The sequence below is a fragment of the Panthera pardus genome, unplaced genomic scaffold (assembly GCF_024362965.1).
Source record: "Panthera pardus isolate Hobbes unplaced genomic scaffold, ASM2436296v1 HiC_scaffold_25, whole genome shotgun sequence".
Classification (NCBI taxonomy): domain Eukaryota; kingdom Metazoa; phylum Chordata; class Mammalia; order Carnivora; family Felidae; genus Panthera; species Panthera pardus.
The window spans coordinates 25,307,526-25,329,352 of record NW_026526821.1 but is presented as its reverse complement, the minus strand read 5'-3'; the positions used below and the strand labels follow the sequence as shown (position 1 = coordinate 25,329,352).

At 46.4% G+C, this 21,827-nt stretch overlaps 1 protein-coding gene and 1 non-coding gene across 8 annotated transcripts in view; one reads left to right on the top strand and one right to left on the bottom strand.

Annotated features, from left to right (window-relative positions):
- The window catches only part of PXMP4 (peroxisomal membrane protein 4), a 32,660-nt gene that overhangs the window by 6,616 nt on the left and 4,217 nt on the right, over nt 1-21,827 (bottom strand). The window contains exons 2-5 of one of the 7 annotated variants that reach the window (XM_019458766.2): nt 19,234-19,296; nt 15,994-16,192; nt 11,935-12,014; nt 4,363-4,566 (exon numbers count right to left, since the gene is read on the bottom strand). In XM_019458766.2, coding sequence (XP_019314311.2) covers nt 4,485-4,566; nt 11,935-12,014; nt 15,994-16,192; nt 19,234-19,296 — 424 coding nt within the window. In that variant the 3' untranslated portion in view covers nt 4,363-4,484. Of the gene's footprint in view, nt 1-2,291; nt 4,567-6,423; nt 7,395-9,481; nt 12,015-13,757; nt 14,567-15,993; nt 16,193-19,233; nt 19,297-21,827 lie in introns of those variants that run through there. The other 6 variants (XM_019458767.2, XM_019458768.2, XM_019458765.2 and 3 more) reach the window with 6 other exon arrangements.
- Nucleotides 15,638-15,740, top strand: LOC128773618 (U6 spliceosomal RNA). Its single transcript, XR_008417970.1, has one exon. It is a non-coding gene; the product is annotated as a U6 spliceosomal RNA (small nuclear RNA).

The window sequence follows — 21,827 nt, the reverse complement described above, 5'->3', positions numbered from 1 at the left end:
GTTAGATCTCACAAAGGGAGGAAGTGAGGGTGCTGAGCATGAAAATGCATTTAATCCTGAGGCCCTGTGACCTCTCCATCAGCCATTTCTCTTTGCTCAGGTCAGCTGATTTGACCAATATTGTCCTCTTCTCTGTGCCAGGCCTTGTGCCAGCTCTGAGGGCAGAGATCTGAGACTTGATCGTTTCTGTGAACTTGCCTGCCATCTGGTGGGGATGACCCACAGGGAAAAAAAAAAAAAAAAACCGAAACAAGTAATACACAAACAAGGATCAAATCCTGAGGCCCAGAATAAACATGACTTCCTCCAGAGAGCCCTCCAGAGTCTTAGTTATTCACTGCCGCCATTGCCCAATGCTGCCTCTGTTCCAGCACTCACCACACACTCAATTTCTCCATCTGCCTCTCCTACCAAGACAGGGAGCTCCATTAGGGCCTCCTCCCAACACTGGTCGGCCCCGAGCAGATGCTGAGAAAGGTTAGGAAAGAAAGAGCCTGATGCCTGAAGCTACCCAGCATACAACAAGGAGGCCCTGACTCTCCAGGAGTAGTCCTTAGGCACCAGGCTTCAGAATTACCTGGGCACTTGTTACCTTTGGGCCCACCCCAGCCTTGCCAATTTAGAGTCTCTTAAGTGCCCAGGAACCTACATTTTCACAAGCACTACCCTACCCACCCCACCCCTCAATTCCAGGTGATTTTTATGCAGGTTCACGTTTGAGAACAAATAGTATACCTGTATAACCAAAATGTGTGGTGCAGCCTCAAGTTATAGCCCCTTGAGGACAATTCTCAGCTCCAGTTTCCTCATCTGTAAAATGGGCACTTTACCTTGGCCTCTCCCAGGCTTGCCATGAGGATAAGAAGCATAAGGGAGCTGAACGTGTTTTATAAACTATGAGGTGGTTTAGGTAAGCAGGAGGAGTCTCCTAAGCAGTTTTTGAAATTGCTCATTGTAAATCTTAGATTGTGTCAGCATTGGAAGGGACCATAGAGACTGCACAAGCCTCTTGCTGTAGAGATGGGAAAACTGAGGCCCATTCGGGAGTAGAGACCTGTGATGCCAGCCAGTGATAGAATCTGGCCTATGCTGGATTGCCAGCCATGGGATCATCCTGTTCCTTCTCCCCGGATAAGCCACCATTATTAGAATGGTAGGTCTCATTTGAAATAACCAAGCCAGACTCTGACAGAGGGTAAGAGAAATCAGCAACAGTCCCATTCCAGATGGGAGTTTCTTTTCTCCATATCTTCCCAAAGGGTCTCAATAACAGCAACATTCTCTTTGTAAAGTCCTCTCATACCCAATAGTCACTCAACAAACAGTTATTGAGCACTTGTCATACACCAAGCACTGTACTGGTTGCTGGAGAAGGAAGACAGATGTTGTTATTGCCCCATTTCATGATGGACAAGCTGAGGCCCAAAGGGCATGAGCTTACCTAGCAGATGAAAGGCTATTATTCATGCTTGGTGAGGTCAAAGCTAGAAGTTTACCAAAGCCCTGCTCTCCCCAAAGTATTCAAGTACCCAACCTCCCAGGTAGAATCAGGTGCCCTTCTTCCCACAATCCCTCCTGTCCTGCTGCAGCAGAAAGGAGGGAAGACCAGAATTCCCAGTGTGAATTCAAGGAAGAGATAAGGTCCTTCTGTATCTATTAATACCCACTTGAAAGCAGCAAAGGCCTGAAAGATGGGCCCCTTGGCCTCAAGCCTGGGAGATACTGATAAGGCTGTTCTCAACATCAACAGTTCTCTTCTGGCTGGTAGGCTTCCAAAAAATCTACAATTACTGGGCAGCCACTTCCAGTGATGATATCCTTTCAACCAATAATCCCCTAAGTGAAGCTTATTTATCCACATGGTGCAGGAAGAAGGAGGCTCAGGGAGGGCCACTCGCAGCTCAAGGTCAGGGAGCAGAAATGAGATGAGAACTTAGCCTGTTCCACGGCAAAACCCTAGGGCCCGCACTTTATACCTCAAGACCCCCTATAAATACCCCACGTGCCAGGCTCAGGTCTGTCAAGATTATAATGTGAGGTTTCCAAAAGGTATCATGATGGATAGTGGCCTAACTTAGTAGGCGCTCACCCCCATCATCACATCTCTACCAACATCTAACTCTAAAAGAGTCCAAAGGTGTGGAAGCTCCTGGGCCCATGATCCTCAGTGTGGAGACATCTTTCCTTTGAGTTTTTCCAAGAGGCAGGATTGTGCAGAAGTGACAGCATGAACTTCTAAATCAAGTGGATATAAATGGGAACATTGGTCTGTGTGACCCTGGACAAGTCAATTCACTTCCACAGATATTTATTGAGCAATTGTATCAGACATTCAATCTACAAGATATTTATTGAGCAGTTCTGTCAGACATCATGCTTAGATGCTGGGGAGACAGCTGGAAGCAAAACTGACCCATCTCTCATACCTGGAGCTCACAGTCCAGTGGGAGAGTCGAGAGTCAGAATTATTTACATGAACGTGTACAATATGCTCATTAAGAAGTTTGACAAACACCACAAATAATTCAAGGCTATTTATTCCACATACACCACCTCACCTAAACATACATTCTTAGGTTTAAAAAAAAAAAAAAAGTCTCCAAACATGAACATCCCATCATTATAAGGAGTGCCTAATTGGGAGAAATGATTCTGTGGTGACTGAATTTTATTAAGAGGCACAGAGACATCCATTGTTGAGTTCTGGCAGAGGGAGGTGGGGAATTTTATGTCTGCAACATCACATTTGTCTCAAATGATCCCTCACTGCTACACTGAATTCTCTGACTGACGGTTTGCTGTCCCTGGAGATGTTCTGTCACCACGCCAGTTCTGGTTGTGTCTGAACACAGGCCTCTTACCCATCTGAGAGGCCATCAAACACAGGAGCAAGCTGCAGGAGTCAGACCCCAACTACGTGGCTTGGCTAGATGACCTTGAGTAGATGATTTATGCTCTTAAAGAGCTCGCCCCATCTGTACAAAAAGGGGCAAAGGCTCCTTCATGGGATGGGTGTCCGGGTTAAATAAGCAAACAAGCAGATTTGCAAACTGGCTCACAAGTATGGTTTAATTTGCCCACAGGTTTTGTTTTTTTTTTTTCCCTGAATTGTGAATTAGTTAAAAATTTTCTTAAACCGGAAAATGCTATATAAAAATTCAAATGTCTGGCTTTCCTTTAAAACCGTAATATCTGGCAACACTAGCCATGCCATCACAGTGCTGAGCAATTGCTGTTGCCCCATTTCACCAGAGCCTTGACCCTCTAGGCCACCATAGTCCCTGTATGGCTTGCCTCACCTAGTGACCTTACTTGCCCTGCCATTCCAGATATCTGAGTTTGCAATCCCTGATGCCTGTGCCTGGCAGAGAGTAAGCGCCCAATAAATGTTAACTAGCATTAGTGATATTCTTACTGTCGAGGAACTAACTAGCACCTGCACAGCCCCTCTGTTTTGCAGAGAAGACATGGGCGTGGAAGAGCAGAAAAAGTGGGCATTCATGGTGAAACAGGAGACACGGGGCTTGGTGCCAGCCACCAGTTACCCAGCTGGATGGCCTTGGCCAAGTTCTTGGTCCATCCATCGGTCCATAGTTCAGTAGGGTGTGGGTCAGAGGGTTCAAGGTACAACAGTGCAAGTGGACAGGTCCCAGGTTGATAAGCCATCCTCCCTTCCCCCAAACCCTACTACCCACTGAACTCAGGCTCTGGGGACCTCTCTTCCCTTCAAAGCTCACCCAGTGTCACTTCCATTCTCTACATCATCTCCAACCTCTGAGAAGGGATGATGCTTTTCCAAGGAGAGGGGGGAAACCAGACACAGTAGCTGTGCTTGCCCGGGACCAGAGCTGCAGTGTCAGTAAGGGACCCTTAGAGGGGAGGGGCTCTGTTTTTTTCATGTGTAAAATGAGGAGGACAAAAATAGTGTTTACCTGATAGGGCTGTTGGGGCATTAAAGCGCTTAGGACAGTACCTGGCACAGAGAGAGGGCCCAGTAAATGTCAGCTGTTATTAGGAATGAAAGATGAATCACCAAGGCAGCTTGCCTACATCTCCTCTCAAGGAGGCAAGGAAAATCGTTCTAGGGAGGCTGCAGACTAGGAGAGTTTTCATCAGGCTAGTTTTCATCATCCCTGCACTGCCCCCCCAAACTCTGGTTGGCACAGATAGGCACAAAGACAAGGAGAAAAATATGTTCAGAGGGCAATGAGGTGTGTAGATGAGGCGATCTCGTAATTCCATGGATTCTAAGACTTCTCCCCCCCCCCCATATTTTAATACCTCTGAAACTGAGGTGCATCATACAATCAATGGCCTATCCTAAATTTTTCGTTGGTAGCTCCTTTCTTTCTCAGGGGCTCAAAATAATGTTGTAGCTCATCTTTGATGGTGTCCTAGAAGTAGTGAGATATAGTGTACAAAACGCGCTGGGCACCGCGCCTGCCATGTCACAAGCCCTCAGATTATTCTCATGATCTTCAGCATCACCAGCACATTCGAGGTTGGCCATGGTGGAGCAAGCGGCTTTTCTTTCTTTCTCTCGTTTTCTTGCTGACACCTGCTGACCTGCATTTGGTCGGGGGAGGGGGGGGTTGATAGGCACATGCAAGTGCGGTTAGGGAGGGGAGTACGGAGGGCTCAGGATAGGAAGAGAAAAGCTTTTTCTAATATATTAAGATATTCAGAAAGGAGGAGCCAGGGATTTTTGTTGTTGTTGTTGTTAAAAAAAAAAAAAAAAAAAAAAAAAAAAAATCCCTGCTGGAAGCCAGAGTTATATATATGCCAAACAGGCCAGGAAACCCAGCAGGCCTCCTAGAGCTGGCAATGAACCGAATCAGGGGCATTGTGTCCAGGCCACTGGCTGGCTGAGGGGGCATTGTTAGGGCCTGGCCCTGTCTGGGAAGAGGGGGCTGAAAGGGGCAGGGGGAGTGTGTTCCCATGACTCCCTGGGGAGTAACAACAATTGGGGCCAGCTGGGAAGCCCGCATGCCAGGGGCCCCAGGGCTGTAGGGGGCTGAGGAGGCAAGGGTGGGGGGGCAAGGTCAGGGCTTTCCTTTCTCAGGTGGGGGGGCAAGGCCTAAGGAGGAGGAACATGGGGGTCATTCACTATACCCCTCTTGCTCCCCCCGCCCCCAGCCCTGGGCCACAAAGTCTCTCTCCAAATTATATCCCACATCTGTCCACTCCTCTCCACCTCATAGCCCCACCCTGGTCCAGGCTGCCATGGTCTCTCACCCAGACCATGACATAACTTCCTTACGGATCCTTACTGCCAACCTGGCCCCCTACACTCTTCTCCACTTGTAGCTAGAAGAATCTTTCCAAAATGTAAATCGCATCATATCACTCCCTTGCTTAAATTTGCCAGAGGCTGCCCGTAACACTTAGAAGAAAACCCAAACCACTTATTCTGCCCACAAAGCCTGCCTGATGGGCCCAGCCAGCTTCTCAGCCTCCATCTCCAACACTCACTCCAGCACTCCAGCGCACCCCCACCCTGCACTCTGTCCCAGCCACACGGGCCTCCTGCCAGGCCCTGGAATGCTTTCAGCTGGTTCCCTCCTCTGCACACTTTGCAGATCCTGTGCTGGGAACACCCTTCCTCTGTATCTCTGCTCTCTCCTCACCGTGGATCTCAGAGAGACCTTCCCTGGAAAACAGACCCTCTTGTTCTCCCTTTCCACGTCATTCTATTACACTGCCCTGTGCTATTGACTTCAGAGCACCCACTGCTCTCCAAAATCATCTTATTTGTGTATTCATGTGGCAGCCTTCCCTCCCTTGACTCTAAGCCCCCAGTGAGCAGGAGCTGGCTTCTTCCATTGCCGAGTCCTAGCGTCCAATGTCACCAGGTACTTGGTACTGGCAGAGACTCAGACAACATCAGCCAGTATTTTTATTATTCCCATGTTCAGGGCTAGGTTAAGGACAGCTGCCATGTGGTCAGGCTGAGGTCACTCTCAAACATAAGTTCTGAATCTGTGACCCATGAACCCAAGTTCCAGGAACTTGGACAGGAAAAAAATATTATATCTATTAATTCACCAGCCTCTGACTGCAATGTAACATCTCCTTCAACTCCATGCAGGCAACAGACCAGAGGCAAATTAGCAGCACCAGAACTTTATCAGCAACAGAAACCACAACTACATCAGTGCCCTGTCACAGCTGCTGCCGGATCTGGAGGTACTGTTTATGCCTAATGCACCTGTGAAATCATGACACTTTTAGATCTGCTACTATTTATTTAGTGTGCTAAAAAAAGAACATATAATACTAAATCACAAATTTAAAAAATATTTTGATAATTAACTCTATAGTCAATATAATTCTTGTCTTTTGTAATCCTATGCATTTTATTTGTATTATTTTTTAAGATTTTATTTAAAAAGATTAAAAAAAGTTTAATGTTTATTTTTGAAAGAGAAAGAGAGAGAGAGAGAGAGAGAGAGAGAGAGAGAGAGAGAGAGAGCATGAGTAGTAGAGGGGTAGAGAGAGAGGAAGACACAAAATCTGAAGCAGGCTCCAGGCTCTGAACTGTCAGCACAGAGCCCAATGTGGGGCTCAAACCCACGAACTGCGAGATCATGACCTGAGTTGAAGTCAGACGTTTAACCGACTGAGCCACCCAGGTGCCCCTAAAAATAATTTTTTTAATGTTTAGTTTTGAGAGAGAGAGAGAGAGAGAGAGCAAGCAGGGCAGGGGCAGAGAGAGAGGGGAAGAGAGGATCTGAGGCAGGTTCCATGCTGACAGCAGTGAGTCGGATGCGGGGCTCGAACTCAAAAACTGTGAGATCATGACCTGAGCCAAAGTCGGACACTCAACCGACTGAGCCACCCAGGTGCCCCAAGATCTTATTTTTAAGTAATCTGCACACCCAATGTGGGGTTCAAACTAACAACCCCAAGATCAAAAGTCACATGTTTCATTGACTAAGCAAGCAAGGCACCCCAATAATCCTATGTATTTTATTTTTTTTTTAAGATTTATTTATTTATTTATTTATTTATTTATTTATTTATTTATAGACAGAAAGCGTGAGCAGGGGAGGGGCAGAGAGAGAGGAGAGAGCAAGAATCCCAAGCAGGCTCTGTGCTGTCAGTGCAGAGCCCGACACGGGGCTCAAACCCAGGAACCATGAGATGATGACCCGAGCTGAAGTCACACACTCAAATGATTGAGCCACCCAGGCGTCCCTCCTATGTATTTTATTTAATGGGTTTAAATACAGCATTCTGAGAAGAGTCCATAGGCTTCACCAGATGCCAAAGGGGTTCATGACACACACTAAAAAGACCCCCTAAAAAGGAAAGTAATAAGAGCCGATGTGGCCTGGCCCTGATCCTTCCCTCAGCTGACATCCAGCCCATGAGGACAGTCTGACGGAGGAAGCCTGGAAAAGCAATGGGAACAAGGTTTTGGATGGAGACCCTATGACCTACATTTCCATTTTGCCTGTTTTCCCGTCTTGTTTGTGAAATCGTGACACCTGCAAAGCTCTGGGCACGGAGACCTGGTGCAGAAAGCAGGGAACCCTCCGTGAGGAAGCGTCTCTAAAAACAATGCCAGAAGGGAGCCCAGCTTTCCCTCTGTCGTCCACCTGGGCCCCTGCAGCCTGTAGTTCATGAGCGAGTCCTGTAGGAGACTCTCTGGTTAAAACGAAACCCCTCTTACCCAAATGCTCTTCAGGGCTGAAGGAAGACACACTCTTTCCCTATCCATCTGGAACATGACAAGGGGAGGGGAAAAGAAATAACGTTTCTTTTTATAAATACCCTCTAATTCGTTAAAGAAAGCAGCCCAGCTGAAGTCACAGATTGTGGCGACATGGGGTTCGCTCTGGGGGGTGGAATGCGTGCAGCACGATGTTCTGGTTTAGGAGAGCATCAGGTTCAAAGCTTGATTCTTGTAAACCCGAGCAAACGATGGAGAAAGAAACACCATCTCTAGAATTCTTTCTGGGGCCTGCGACGTAGAAGGGAGCAGGGAGCAGGGAGCGTCACAAGAGGCAGTTTCTTGGCATCTTGGCCTATGAATCATTGCTCTCACATGGGCCTCACGGACCCGTCTCTAATTTGAAAGTGGAGCAGCAGAAGGCCCCAAATTAACCTCAGTTTTGTCCTTTCCCTTTCACTGGGAGCTCCATCGGCCTGAACGTGGGGTGTCACCGATGGTAATATCTGGATATCTAGGGAGGTTCACCTTTACACTGATCACAGTAACAGCGTGCCTGAGGGGGTGATGGGGTAGAGTTGGGGTGGGAAGCAGCTCAGAGAAAGGGCTCACTTTCATATTAGATTATTGATTAAAGGGAAATAGAACACGCAGAGGACAAGGAAGAAATGCCAAAGACTTGTTGAGATGACAGTGTGATATAAAAGTTTCTCATAAGACAGGAGTGCCCGGATGGCTCAGTCGACGGAGCATGTGACTCTCGATCTTCGGGTTGTGAGTTCGAGCCCCATGTTGGGTGTGGAGATTACTTAAAAATAAAATCTTTTTTAAACGTTTCTCATAAGACAAAGATAGGTGGCTGTGTACAGAATATCTCAGAAAGGCTGTACTAGTAAGTGCTAACAGTGAATGCCCCTGGCAAGAGAAGGGGTTTGAGGGTGGAGCTTGGGGGTACGAAGGAACTTGACTTTTCCTTGTGATCTACCTTTTGTACTGTGAGTTTTGCTGAAAAATTATTTTGTATAGTCTTACGTGTCAGAAGACTTCATAGGAATGTGGCAGGTCCTTAATAAACACATTAAACCATTGTACTATTTCAGGAAGTAGCATTTATAGAGTGCCTACTGTGTGCCAAGGGCCCTTTGGCAATGCTCGTTTTACGGATCTTAGGAAATGGAAGCTCAGCTAGGAGGGAGCCAAGTGGGGACTCCTCCCAGGTCTGCTGGAAGCCAGAGCTCTGCTCCTCAGCAAGGACCACACAGCCTTCCTCCCTGGAGTGAGCAGTTGGAGGCACCAGATGCTCTGGCAGGATCCAGAGAGATGCCATCTGTGAGGGAAACCTATTCTTAGAGAGCAGAGACAGTCGCTGGTGTAGCTGGCCAGGCCCCCACAGCAGTGGGGGGATGCTAGGCAGGCACACAGCCAAGGCTCTACCTTTAACTGGGGGGGGTGGGGGGGTGGGTAGGACAGGCTAAAAGCGGGGGTACTCAGTTCTTAGGACCACACTTCCTCCTACGTTGGGATGCTATATTAGAAATAACAGCAAACATTTATTGAGTGCTTACTTTATATTCGTCATGTTGTTTAATCCCCCAGGCCATCCTGTGAGGTGAGTGCTATCAGACTGCATATTTTACAGATGAAGAAACAGAGGTACCGAATGGTTAAGCCATTTGCCTAAGGAAACAGGGCTGAGCCCAGGCGCTCTTGCTGTCCCCAATCAGCATGTTATACGGACTCTCAACCTGCTGCACTGGAGGCCAATTTTAGTTTGGGTTTCCTCAATAGCAGACCCCAAGACAAGGATTTCAGTGCAAGTGGTTTATTTGGGAAATGGTCCCAGGAAGTACTCATAGGGGCATGAGGAAGGGAGACAGAGAAGGAAGTGTTATCAAGCAAGTGACCACTGTGGGCAGCCCGAGTTCAGTCCCGCTGGGGAACTCTGGGAGCCAGTGTGGAGCATGTGCCTCGGAGTTACCCCACCCGGTGATAATGGGGGGGGGGGGGGGGCATTCATCAGTCATTGGTTGAGAGCTGCTCCTGGGATGTGGTAATCCTCCAGACCTGCTGTGGGGCGACGGAGCAGACGCCAGTAGCAAGAGAGGGCCTTCAGGCAGAGACACAGGGGTGGCAGGTGGAAAAGTTGGCTGGTGTGCGGTGAAGTGATAAATTGGAGGAGATATGGGTGCAGCACCCCCAGCATCTGCTTGCTGATGACCACCCCCTTCCCCCACGTAACCTTGGGATCTCATTCAGCCTCCACAGAGTGAATTCAGAGACCTTCCAGATCACCTTCTCCAAACGTGTAGTACAACACCATGGCTGAGAACACTGCTATTGGCATCAGATGTGATGCCACCATGATTACCTAACAGCTCTGTGACTCAGTTTCCTCACTTGTAACAAGGGATAATGGCTGGTTGCATATCATTCCCTACTGCCTCATTACTCAAGGTATGGCTTAGACCAGCAGCACCACCAGCGGCACCTGGAAGCCTGTGAGAAGTGCAGAATGTCTGGCCCTACCGCAAACTCACTGAGTCAGAATCTACATTTTAATAAGATCACCAGTGACTCATGTGCACATTTCTACTAGTAATTTCTAAAATATAAAAAGAGACTGAAGTATTCTTACTAGACCAAGGGTCTCAAATTGGTGGGCCATGGACCAAATCTTCCTGGAGACCTGTTTGATTTATCCAGCACACTGATTTTTAAAATCAGACTGGCCCGTGAGTCTCCAGTTGACCGTGTCCCCACCACTCCCTAGTGCACATTTTCATTTATGCCCCTTGCCAGGTCCCTGTGGGCACCTGAGTTTGCACCCCCGGCCTGGAACCGATCCTATAACCAGCTAACGTTTGCATAGCTTAGATTTCTAAATTTAACATAAGGCACTGAAAAAAACCCATGGGCTTTGAACTCAGACAGCTCTGGGTTCAAACCCTGATTTGGCCATCATACTAGTTGTATTACCTTCAGCAAGTTACTTCCCCTTTCTGATCCTGTGTCTACATCTGTGAAATGAGGATCAGAATACATACTTGCAAGGTCACTGCATGGATTAAAAATAATATGTGCAAAGCACCGGGAGGAAGTAGGAGCTCACTAAATGGAAGTAATTAGTAGTAATAGCAGCTGTTGTAGTTATACAAGTCCAATGAGGACACCCGCTGTGTTTTATGATTATCCTCATTTTACAGGAAACTGAGGCTCAGAGAGGTTAAGTACCTTCCCCAAGGTTACATAGTGGTGGAGTGGGGACTCAAACCCATATCCCCAGCTCTGTATCTGCACTGTCCACTAGAATTTTCTGTAAGGACAGCAGTGTTCTATATCTGTGTAGCCACTAGCCACATGTGGCTGACTGAGCACTTGAAAAATGACTGGCCCAAATTGAGACATGCTATAAGCATACAACACAAACGTGACTCTGATGACTTAGTACAAGAAAAAAGAATGTAAAATAGCTTGTTACTTTTTATATTAATTACATGTTAAAATGATAAAATTTTAGAAATATTGGGTTAAATATATAATTAAGATTAATCTCACCTGTTTCTTTCTACTTTTTTTAATGTGGCTACTAAGAAAAGCTTTAATTACATATATGGATCCCATTGTGCTTCCACTGGACAGTGGAATTCTAGAGCTTCTCCAATAGAACACCTGAGCAAGGAATATAATATTTTCTAAAAACGTATTTGCAACCCACTGCCCACCAGCAAGGAGCACTCTGTTACTTAAGAATGATTGAAGACCGTACACACCAGTAAGAGACTTCAGGGCCCTCCTCTGATGCCCAGAGGGGATGTCTTTCCCTGGTCTCACAGAAGTCAGCAGCAGAGCTGGAATCATGTCCAAGGCTCCACAGCCCGAATCGCCACTTGGTCCACCATTTGGGAGTACCTAACGGGACTTGGAAATCAGTGCTTTTGCTTCAGCAAATGGAACCCTGGGACAATAGAATCTGGAGTCTGAGAACCATGATCTTGAGAAGAAGGATCCACTGGGAGGATTCACCGATGGAGCCAATCTCGGGTGTAGATGCCCCCATAAGCACCTTGGGAGCACGTTACTTTGAGGGAAGGCTTTTGTTGTAGAGGAGGAAGTCTGAGATATCGTGCCATACATCGCTGTCCTGATACAGGTAGGTCATGGAGGACTGCAGTGAGGGTTGTAGAGTGCGCTGGTGGTACTCAAAGAGCCACAGCACCAGCCCCCACACTATCCCAGTGAGCAAAGGGAAAGGGTCCCACCTGGGTTCGGGAATGTAGCCCTTCTCCACGCCCAGGCGGCACAGGGCAAACAGGAGTCGTGACAGCAGGTACATGTTGATCTGCAGGAAGGGAATGACAGGGGATTACAGGAGGGCCCAGCCACCGGGAACCTTCTCCCCCTGACCCATGCACTGGGGCACCTACTGTGCAGTGGACTAGTGTTTTTCTCTTTTTTTTAAGTTTCTTTATTTAGAGGTGCCTGGGTGGTTCAGTCTGTTGGGCATCTGACTCTTGGTTTCGGCTTAGGTCATGATCTCACGGGTTCATGGGATTGAGCCCCATGTCAGGCTCTGTGCTGACAACACTGAGCCTCCTCGGGATTCTCTCTCTCTCTCCCTCTCTCTGTCTCTCCCCCACTTGTGCTTATGCTCTCTCTCTCTCAAAATAAATAAACATTTAGAAAAGTAAATAAATAAAGAATAAAGTTTTAAAATTTATTTTAGTAATCTTTACACCCAATGTGGGGCTTGAACCTATGACCCCGACCGAGTTCAAGAGTCTCATGCTCTTCTGACTAAGCCATCCAGGAGCCCCTGGAACAGTGTGCTGGTATGCAAGGTGATTTGAAATAGTATGTAGCAGGTATTTTAACATTGCTATTCATTTCTTAATTTATCATTCTTGTTAATTAAAAATTTTAGAAAATAGGGGCACCTGGGTGGCTCAGTTGGTTGAGCGCCCGACCTTGGCTCAGGTCATGATCTTGCGGTCTGAGTTCGAGTCCCATGTCAGGCTCTGTGCTGACCGCTCAGAGCCTGGAGCCTGCTTCAGATTCTGTGTCTCCCTCTCTCTCTGCCCCTCCCCTGCTCGTGCTCTCTCTCTCTCAAAAATAAAAAATCATTTAAAAAAATTTAGAAAATGAATACATTTACATGTTTCAAAACTAAAAGGTAACTTGACACCAAAAAATACAATGTGCACACACACACACACACACACACACACACACAATAGGTTGGATCTTATCGAAATTTAAAATTGATTGTGAAAGCCCCTATGAAGAGCCTGAAAAGAAAAGCCACAGGTGAGAGAAAATATTCACAAACACATATCTGACAAACTGGTATCTGGAATATATTTAAAAAAAAAAACTCTTAAAACTCAACGGTAAAGAAAAGAAACAATCCAATTAGAAAACAAGCAAAAGATGCGAACAGATGCTTCACTGAACTGGTTATACAGATGGAAAATAAGGACATGGAAAGATGTTCAACGTCATTAGCCATTAGGAAAATGCAAATTAAAACCACAATAAGAAGCACTGCACACCTATCAGAATGGCTAAAATTAAAAATGTGATCAACCAATGCTGGCTCAGATGTGGAGAAAATGGATCATTTGTATATTCCTGATGGGAATGTAAAATAGTACGGTCCTCTAGAAAATAGTTTGGCAATTTCCTAAAAAATTAAACATGCAGGGGCACCTGGATGTCTCAGTCGGTTACGCGACCAACTCTTGATTTTGGCTCAGGTCATGGTCTCAGTTCGTGGGTTTGAGCCCCGCCATCAGCACAAGAGCCTGCTTAGGATTCTCCCTCCCTCTCTGCCCTCCCCTAATCGCATGTCTGCATGTGCATGAGCTCTCTCAAAAAAGTAAATAAACTTAAAAAAAAAAGTCAATCCTCAAAGGTTACATACAGCAATGACTCTACTTCTAGAACATTTTTGAAATGACAAAATTTCAGAAATGGAGGTCAGAGGGGTCAGGGAAAAGGAGGGGTAAGAAGATGGTGTGACCAGGATTCCTAGGCCTTAGAAGTTTATAAACCAGTGCCATTTCTTTTATTTATTTTTTTTAAGTTTATTTCTTTTGAGAGAGAGTATGCACCCACACAGCAGGCGAGAAAAAGAGACAGAGGGAGAGAGAGAATCCCAAGCAGGCTCCATGTTGTCAGTACAGAGACCTATGCAGGGCTCAACCTCACAAAACCTGAGATCATGACCTGAGCTAAAATCAAGAGCTGGACACTTAACCGACTGAGCCACCCAGGCATCCCAGACCAGTGACATTTCTAACATCAACAACAAAAACTGGGGAAATTTTCTCAAAATACAAAATGCTCATATCCACAGATTCCACAATCCCATGTTGAGGAAATTTCAGATGGATTGACAAACGCCCAAAGATGCAGACTGCAATGTGTGTGTACTGGCAAAAGGCTAGAGACCCCCTTGTCCATCCAGAGGAGACTGGGAAAATCAAGCCTGGTCTATCCACCCAATGGAGAACTTTGCTGATGTTAAAAAGAATGAGGGATTGACAAGAAAGGTTTCCAAAATACATCATTCTGTGAAGAAAAAGTGTGGTGTGATCTCATTGGAGGAAAACTCCTGATATGTTCAGACACAAGCACAGACAATTTCTGAAGAGCACACAAGACACAGTTGGAAGTGTTCATGGACAGTGGCTGGACAATTAGCGGGGGGTGGGAACTTTCTTTTAAATTCTTTTTTTTTTTTAAGTTTATTTATTTTGAAAGAGAGAGAGCATATGCACATGCACAAATGGGGGAGGGGAAGAAAAGAGGGAGGGAGACAGAATCCCAAGCAGGCTCTGCCCTGTCAGATGTGGGCTCGATCTCATGTCTCACCAACAGTGAGATTATGACCTGAAACGAAATCAAGCATCAGACGCTTAACTGACTGAGCCACCCAGGTGCCCCTTTTCAATTTATTTTCTAGTTTTATTGTGACCATACCCCAAGCACCTAGGAGTATGCCAGGCGCACAGGGGTGCTTAGTCTGCATTTTTTAAAATGTGAAAATAAAACATTTTATAATTTGAAAGTATTTAATAAATTTGAGGGAGGCAAAAAGAGGGGCTGCCAACTTTTCACAATGACCAAAAAGGACTTAAAACAATAACTAGCATTTCATTTCACAAAAAAAAGAAGAAAAAAAAAAAGGATTTTAACCTAGAAAAAGGACAAGTTAAAGAATAGATCATTCTTCGAGCGTAATAAGTTATGTTTTATGGGGCGCCTGGGTGGATCAGTCGGTTAATAAGTTACGTTTTATGGGGCGCCTGGGTGGATCAGTCGGTTAAGTGTCCAACTTCAGCTCAGGACATGATCTCACGGTTTGTGAGTTTGAGCCCCGTGGCGGGCTCTGTGCTGACAGCTCAGAGCCTGGAGCCAGCTTCAGATTCTGTGTCTCCCTCTCTTCTGCCTCTCTCCCGCTTATGCTCTGTCTCTCTGTCTCTCTCAAAAATAAGTAAAATGTAAAAAAAAAAAAAAAGTTATGTTTTATGAATATCTTACTCCAGGCCAATTTAAAATTTTTTCTTTTAATGTTTATTTTTGAGAGAAACAGAGACAGTGTACAAGCAGGGGAGGGACAGAGAGAGAGGGAGACACAGAATCTGAAGCAGGCTCCAGGCTCTACGCTGTCAGCACAGAGCCCGACACGGGGCTCCAACTCACAAATGGTGAGATCATGACCTGAGCTGAAGTCAGATGCCTAACCAACTGAGCCCCCCAGGTGTCTGGTAGCCATTTTTTTTTTTTTTAAGTAAGCTCTACACCCAATGTGGGGCTTGAACTCATGACCCATGATCAAGAGTCATATGCTCTACTGACTGAGCCAGCCAGGTGCCCCCAGAGTGGTGGTGTGTTTTGTTTTTTTTTCCTCATTTCACTGCACAGTGTTTTTTGGTTTTTTGTTTTTAAATCTTTGCTCCAGTGCTCGCTTCGGCAGCACATCTACTAAAATTGAACAATATAGAGATTAGCATGACCCCTGTGCAAGGATGACACACAAATTTGTGAAGCGTTCCAGATTAAAAAAAAAAAAAAAAGATCTTTGTTCCAGAAAACAGCACACACACTGAGTTTTGGGAACGATGGAATTTCAGCAAGCCGCTTGCTTGGTTTACAGATAAGGAAACTGAGGAGAAAGTGACCTTCCCAAGGTCACACAGGGACTGGTGAATTACAGACCCTTGGACCTCTACCTCTTTGACCTCTACCTGGACCACATCCCTCCCACCCCCCACCCCACCCGCAGCCCAACCCCTATCCTGGGGCAGGGTCTTTACCTGACTGTTGATGTTACTGTTATCTCTAAACACCAGCAAGGCCCCGATGAAGGCAGCCAGGAACGAGTGCACCTGGTAGGTCTCGCCCTGCACGTGGGACTGCAGGGCACAGAGCCCCTTATAGGCGAACACAAAGCAGGCCAGGTTCCGGGAGTGGGTGTACGTGGCCTGCAGGATGGCCCGCAGCTTCTCCTGGAGGCTGCACAAACACAGGGAGCCCCCATGAGCACAGGCCCACTGTTCCACGTTCACTCACTGGGCGTGCAAATGTGAACCAGGCGAGGAGCTCACGGCCACTGCTCTTTCAGCCCCAGGCCTCTAGCTTCCATGTCCTGGGGGCTGCTGTCCCATTGGATTCAGGCCTTGACTCCATGCCACTTCCTCAGAGGGCCCTTGCCTGACCACCCGACTCAAAAGAATGCCCATCATATCCTGTCCTCTTTTCCTTCACAGCTCTTACACCAGCTGACACTTATATGCTTGTTTATTATTTCTCCCTACTCCCACCCCACTCCAGTGCAAGCTACTGAAGAGTGGTGTCTACATCTGAATAGAGCCTGGCACATAGTAGGTACTCAATACGTGTTTTTTTGGAGTGAGCTGTGAAGACATGAATGAGAGAGTAAGGGAGAGCCTACTATGTACTGGAGCTGGGGAAACGATTCTGAGGGAAAGTGCTTGCTGCCTTCATAAGATATATGATCTAAAGGGAGAACATAAATAATCACGAAGCAAGGGTCAAATTTCGACCTTGACCAGAGATGATCCTGGGATCTGAAGGACTGATGAGGTGTCAATGAAGTCGAGAGGGGAGAGGACTTGCATCCAGGCAGAGGGATCAGCACATGCAAAGGTTTGGAGGAGGGACAGAGAGTAAGGAGTAAAGGGACAGAGAGAAGCCATCAAGGCCTGAGCAAAGAATATGGGGGGAAATGATGTGGGGAGAGGAAGGGCCATGCTCTTCTGTCTTTATCCTGAGAAAAGTACACATTTAAGTAGGGAAAGGATTCTATTTATCTTTTAAAATTAAGTCACTAGGGGGCAGTGAGGAGAACACAAGGACAAGGGCAGAGTGTACTCTGGGAGTCAATTCAAGGATGACACAACCAACCAAGTTCTCTCGAGGCTAGATGAGGACCTTGAAGTGGGTCAACTGGAACCTGTGGAAATCGGCCAGGTGAGTGGGGACAGCCAGGAGTCAGCTGGCTCTCGCCTCACAGGAACACAAGCCCCGTGTTGCCAGTTCTTAATCTTTTTTTTTTTTTTTTTTGAGTAAACTCTATGCCCAACATGGGGCTGAAACTCATGACCTCGAGATCAAGAGTCACATGCTATAGTGACTGTGCCAGCCAGGCATTAATGCAAGAAAGCTGGATTTCCCAGTTATCAAGTGTTGGTACTAATCTTGCCTTCAAAATGTTTCGAGAGTCTGACCACTTACCTCTCACCTACACTGCCACCACCAATGTCTGGGCCACCAGCATTGTTCCTCTTGATCACTGACTGCTTTGTTCGCTCCTCTATCCCTAGCACCTAAAATGGTGTCTGGCACATAGTAGATGTTCAATAAATATTTACTGTTTGAAAGAATGAGTTAAATTTTAAGAAAACGGAGGGCAAAAACCAAAACTAAAATCAGCGAATCAATAAATAAAGCAAAAATACAAGAGGTGTGAATTCGAGCCCCATGATGGGTATAGAGCTTACTTAAAAAAAGAAAGAAAAGAGCAACCCTAAAAAAATACAAAAAGGGAAAATCTTGTGAGCTGGATTTGGCCAATAGGCTGTCCATGTGTACTTCTTATAAGCTCTAGGTGAAGCTACATACATTAAAAACCAGGCCACAGGGGCGCCTGGGTGGCTCAGTCGGTTAAGTGGCCGACTTCAGCTCAGGTCATGATCTCACGGTCAGTGAGTTCAACCCCCGAGTCGGGCTCTGTGCTGACAGCTCAGAGCCTGGAGCCTGTTTCAGATTCTGTGTCTCCCTCTCTCTGACCCTCCCCTGTTCATGCTCTGTCTCTCTCTGTCTCAAAAAATAAATGTTAAAAAAAAAAAAGTTAAAAAAAACAAACCAGGCCAGACGCTTAGTTAGCTAAGTGTCTGACTCCTAGTTTCGGCTCAGGTCAAGATATCACGGTTTATGAGTTTGAGCCCCACATTGGGCTCTGCGCTGAGAGCATGGAGCCTGCTTAGGATTCTCTCTCTCCCTCCCTCTCTCTCTGCCTCTCCCCCGCTCATGCGCGCTCCCTCTCTCTCTCTCAAAATAAATAAATAAAGGGGCGCCTGGGTGGCTCAGTCGGTTAGGCGTCCGACTTCGGCTCAGGTCACGATCTCGCGGTCCGTGAGTTCGAGCCCCGCATCGGGCTCTGTGCTGACAGCTCAGAGCCTGGAGCCTGCTTCAGATTCTGTGTCTCCCTCTCTCTCTGACCCTCCCCCATTCATGCTCTGTCTCTCTCTGTCTCAAAAATAAATAAACGTTAAAAAAAAAAAAATAAATAAATAAATAAATAAACTTTAAAAAGAAAAAAGCAATGGTTCACCCAAGGAGGACCCATGGCCAAATAAATCTCAGCATTAAAAACGAGGCCACAGAGTAGTTTCTGAGAAGTGCAATGAGGGGAAAGTCACGGGGGTTGGAGGAAAACCAAGAAGTTTGAGTAAGAGAGGTCATGGACAGTTTTCCCAAGGAAGTAACCCTCATAAAATTGGTATTGGTTGCCAGGAAGGAAATAAAAGTAGGGCAGAAGAGGAAAGAGCATGCCCGGCAGGGGGTGTTGTATAGGTAAACGAGTGGAGGTGGGACCACATGTGGCATGGCAGCGAGTCCTATGTGCCAAGGGCACTGCAGGCTGGATGTAGGAGAACAGTGTGGGGATGCAGCTGAGACCAGGCAGCAGGGGGCCTTTTTTTTAAAGTTATCTTAAAGTTTTTTTAAGTTATCAGTATACTTAATATACACTGTTATCTTCATTTCAGGTGTACAATGTAGTGATTCAACAATCCCATACATCACCCAGTGCTCCTCGTGGTTAGTTGCAGAGGGGCTTTTAAGGAAGGAAGTTGGGCTTCTCTGGAGGATCGTGGGAGCCGGGGGAGTTTTTGAGCAGCAATAATAGATCAGACTCGTACTTGAGATGGTGGTGATGGGGGATAGGCTAGACCTAGCTAGGAAGCTAGTGCAACCGTCCTGGTACTGAGGGCTGAACATACTCTCTCCCAGTTTGAGGAGGGGGTGGGTACCTGCCACTCCGGAAGAGAAAGGTCATGACCAGCGCGTGAGGGGCCCGGATTTTGACTCCGTAGCTGCAGAAATGAAAGGAAACAGTTACTATGGCGTCACTGCCTCACAGAGTCTCCCTGGGCAATCTGACTCCTCGCCCCCTCTCCAAGCTTAATCCTAACATCGTCCTGGAAGGGGAGATAATGCTGGCTTTCAAGTTAGATCTGGGTTCAAGTTAGATATGGGTTCGAATCCCAGTCCTAACACCTTCTTGGTAGTGTGGCCTCGGGCTTGTTATTTAACTTCTCTGAGCCTCAGTTTGCCTAACAGTAAAAGGGGATGTCAGCCTAGAGGGCTGGTTATAATTCCAATGAAAGGGGACCATGTGTGTCAAAGGCCTCCACCAGCCTCACCCAACTGGCTGTGTGGAGTTGCTCCCTCGGTTCCACACTGACTTACCATTGCAGCCAGACTCATTTTTTTTAAAGCATAAATCATATCACATCCCAATTTAAAAGCCGCCAATACATTTCCCCTACTCACAGAATAAAATCTGGACTCTTCCCACAGCCTTGAAAGTGATGCAAGATGTGGCCCCTGCTTACTTCTCCTACCTCTTGCCCCCTACTTCTCCTGCTCCATCCAACCCCCCCTGGCCTTCCTATAGGTCTTTGGACTGCCAGTTTCTCCCCTGCCTCTGGGCAGGCTGTTCCCTCTGCCTAGACTGTCCTTTACTCCTCACGTAGCCACTGCTTCCTCAGCTCTCCAGTCTCAGCTGGGGCCTCTGTGGAGGCTTCTTACACAACAGCCTAGGTTAGGGTAATATTTGCATTGCCACAGAGCCCCAAGCCTCTCTGTGGTACTCTATACTCCTGGGTTAATGATTCAATTTCTCATAACTACTTATTCTATTCTAATTATCTCTTTCTTCCACTAGACTGTGGGCTTCGCGAGGGACTGTGATTTGTCCTCCACAGAGTCCCCAGCACCTTGCGTGGTACTTAACATATAGCATGTGCTTAGTACATGATGGCTGACTGATTCTGGAACAACCTTTAATTATCTGTGAGGGAAGGTAATTTCTAGAAGGTTCTATCTTTAGCTTGGTTTATCTTAAAGTTAATAAGTTCCCTAAAATAGTTGCTGAGTAATATAATTCCTTCTACCTGTTCAAAATACACCTCTTTCCAACTATTATAGACAGGAGGACCTGAGCTTTGTAAAACTGGATTTAAAAAATAAAAAACACTGGAAAAAAATATGCCACAATGTTAGCAATGTCCCCAGAGCTGGAGAAGTATGCAAATTTACTTTTATCTTTTAACTTTTCTATACTTCCAAAATGATCTATAATGATTAAGCATTGCTTTTAAAATTAAAGCAATTGGAATAAAATTTTTTTTTTAAAGTAGGCTCCATGCCCAGTGTGGGGCTTCTTGAGCCCATGACCCTGAGATCAAGAGACACACGTGCTATGTACTGAGCCAGCCAGGCATGCCAAAATAAATTTTAAGTTACATAAAGGCCTCTTTTTTTTTTTTTAATTTTTTTTTTTTTTAACGTTTATTTTTTATTTTTGAGACAGAGAGAGACAGAGCATGAATGGGGGAGGGGCAGAGAGAGAGGGAGACACAGAATCGGAAGCAGGCTCCAGGCTCTGAGCCATCAGCCCAGAGCCTGACGCGGGGCTCGAACTCACGGACCGTGAGATCGTGACCTGAGCTGAAGTCGGACGCTTAACCGACTGAGCCACCCAGGCGCCCCAAGGCCTCTTTTTAAAACTCAAACCTCTTCCCCTGACCCTCCTTGTACTTCTTCATTTGAGCACTGGGGATTGTGTGAACATGAATACTTTCATCCTCATTGTTTTTCATTTATTTTTTAAAGATTTTATTTTTAAACAATCACACCCAGGGGCGCCTGGGTGGCGCAGTCGGTTAAGCGTCCGACTTCAGCCAGGTCACGATCTCGCGGTCTGTGAGTTCGAGCCCCGCGTCGGGCTCTGGGCTGATGGCTCGGAGCCTGGAGCCTGTTTCCGATTCTGTGTCTCCCTCTCTCTCTGCCCCTCCCCCGTTCATGCTCTGTCTCTCTCTGTCCCAAAAATAAATTAAAAACGTTGAAAAAAAAAAAAAAAAAACAATCACACCCAACAGGGGGCTCAAACTCACAACCCCAAGATTGGAGTTGCATGTTCCACTCACTGAGCCAGCGAGGTCCCCCCTCTGTTTTAACTATATTCAAGTGGGTAGTAAAAAGGAAATACTGTAGTATTTGGTGCCAAAGCCCTGCCACGTTTTACTGTGTGAACTTGGATAAGTTACTTAACCTCTCTGAGCCTCTCTTCTCCCATCAGTAAAAAGTATTCTCCATCTCAGACTTGCTTCTGGCAGTTAAGGACATAGCACATGTGAACGTTCTAGTCTCTTCCTTCTTGTTCTTGACTGGACTCCCTCTTATCCCACCAAGTTCTCCAGCTGCCAGGCCCTGATCTTACCAAGCTACAAGGTCTAAAAATCCTTGGCACAATGACCATGACTACATATTGTCATATGAGTATCTGTGACTGTTCACCACAGGCTTGTTAGAAACAGCAAAAGACTGGAAGCGAACCCAT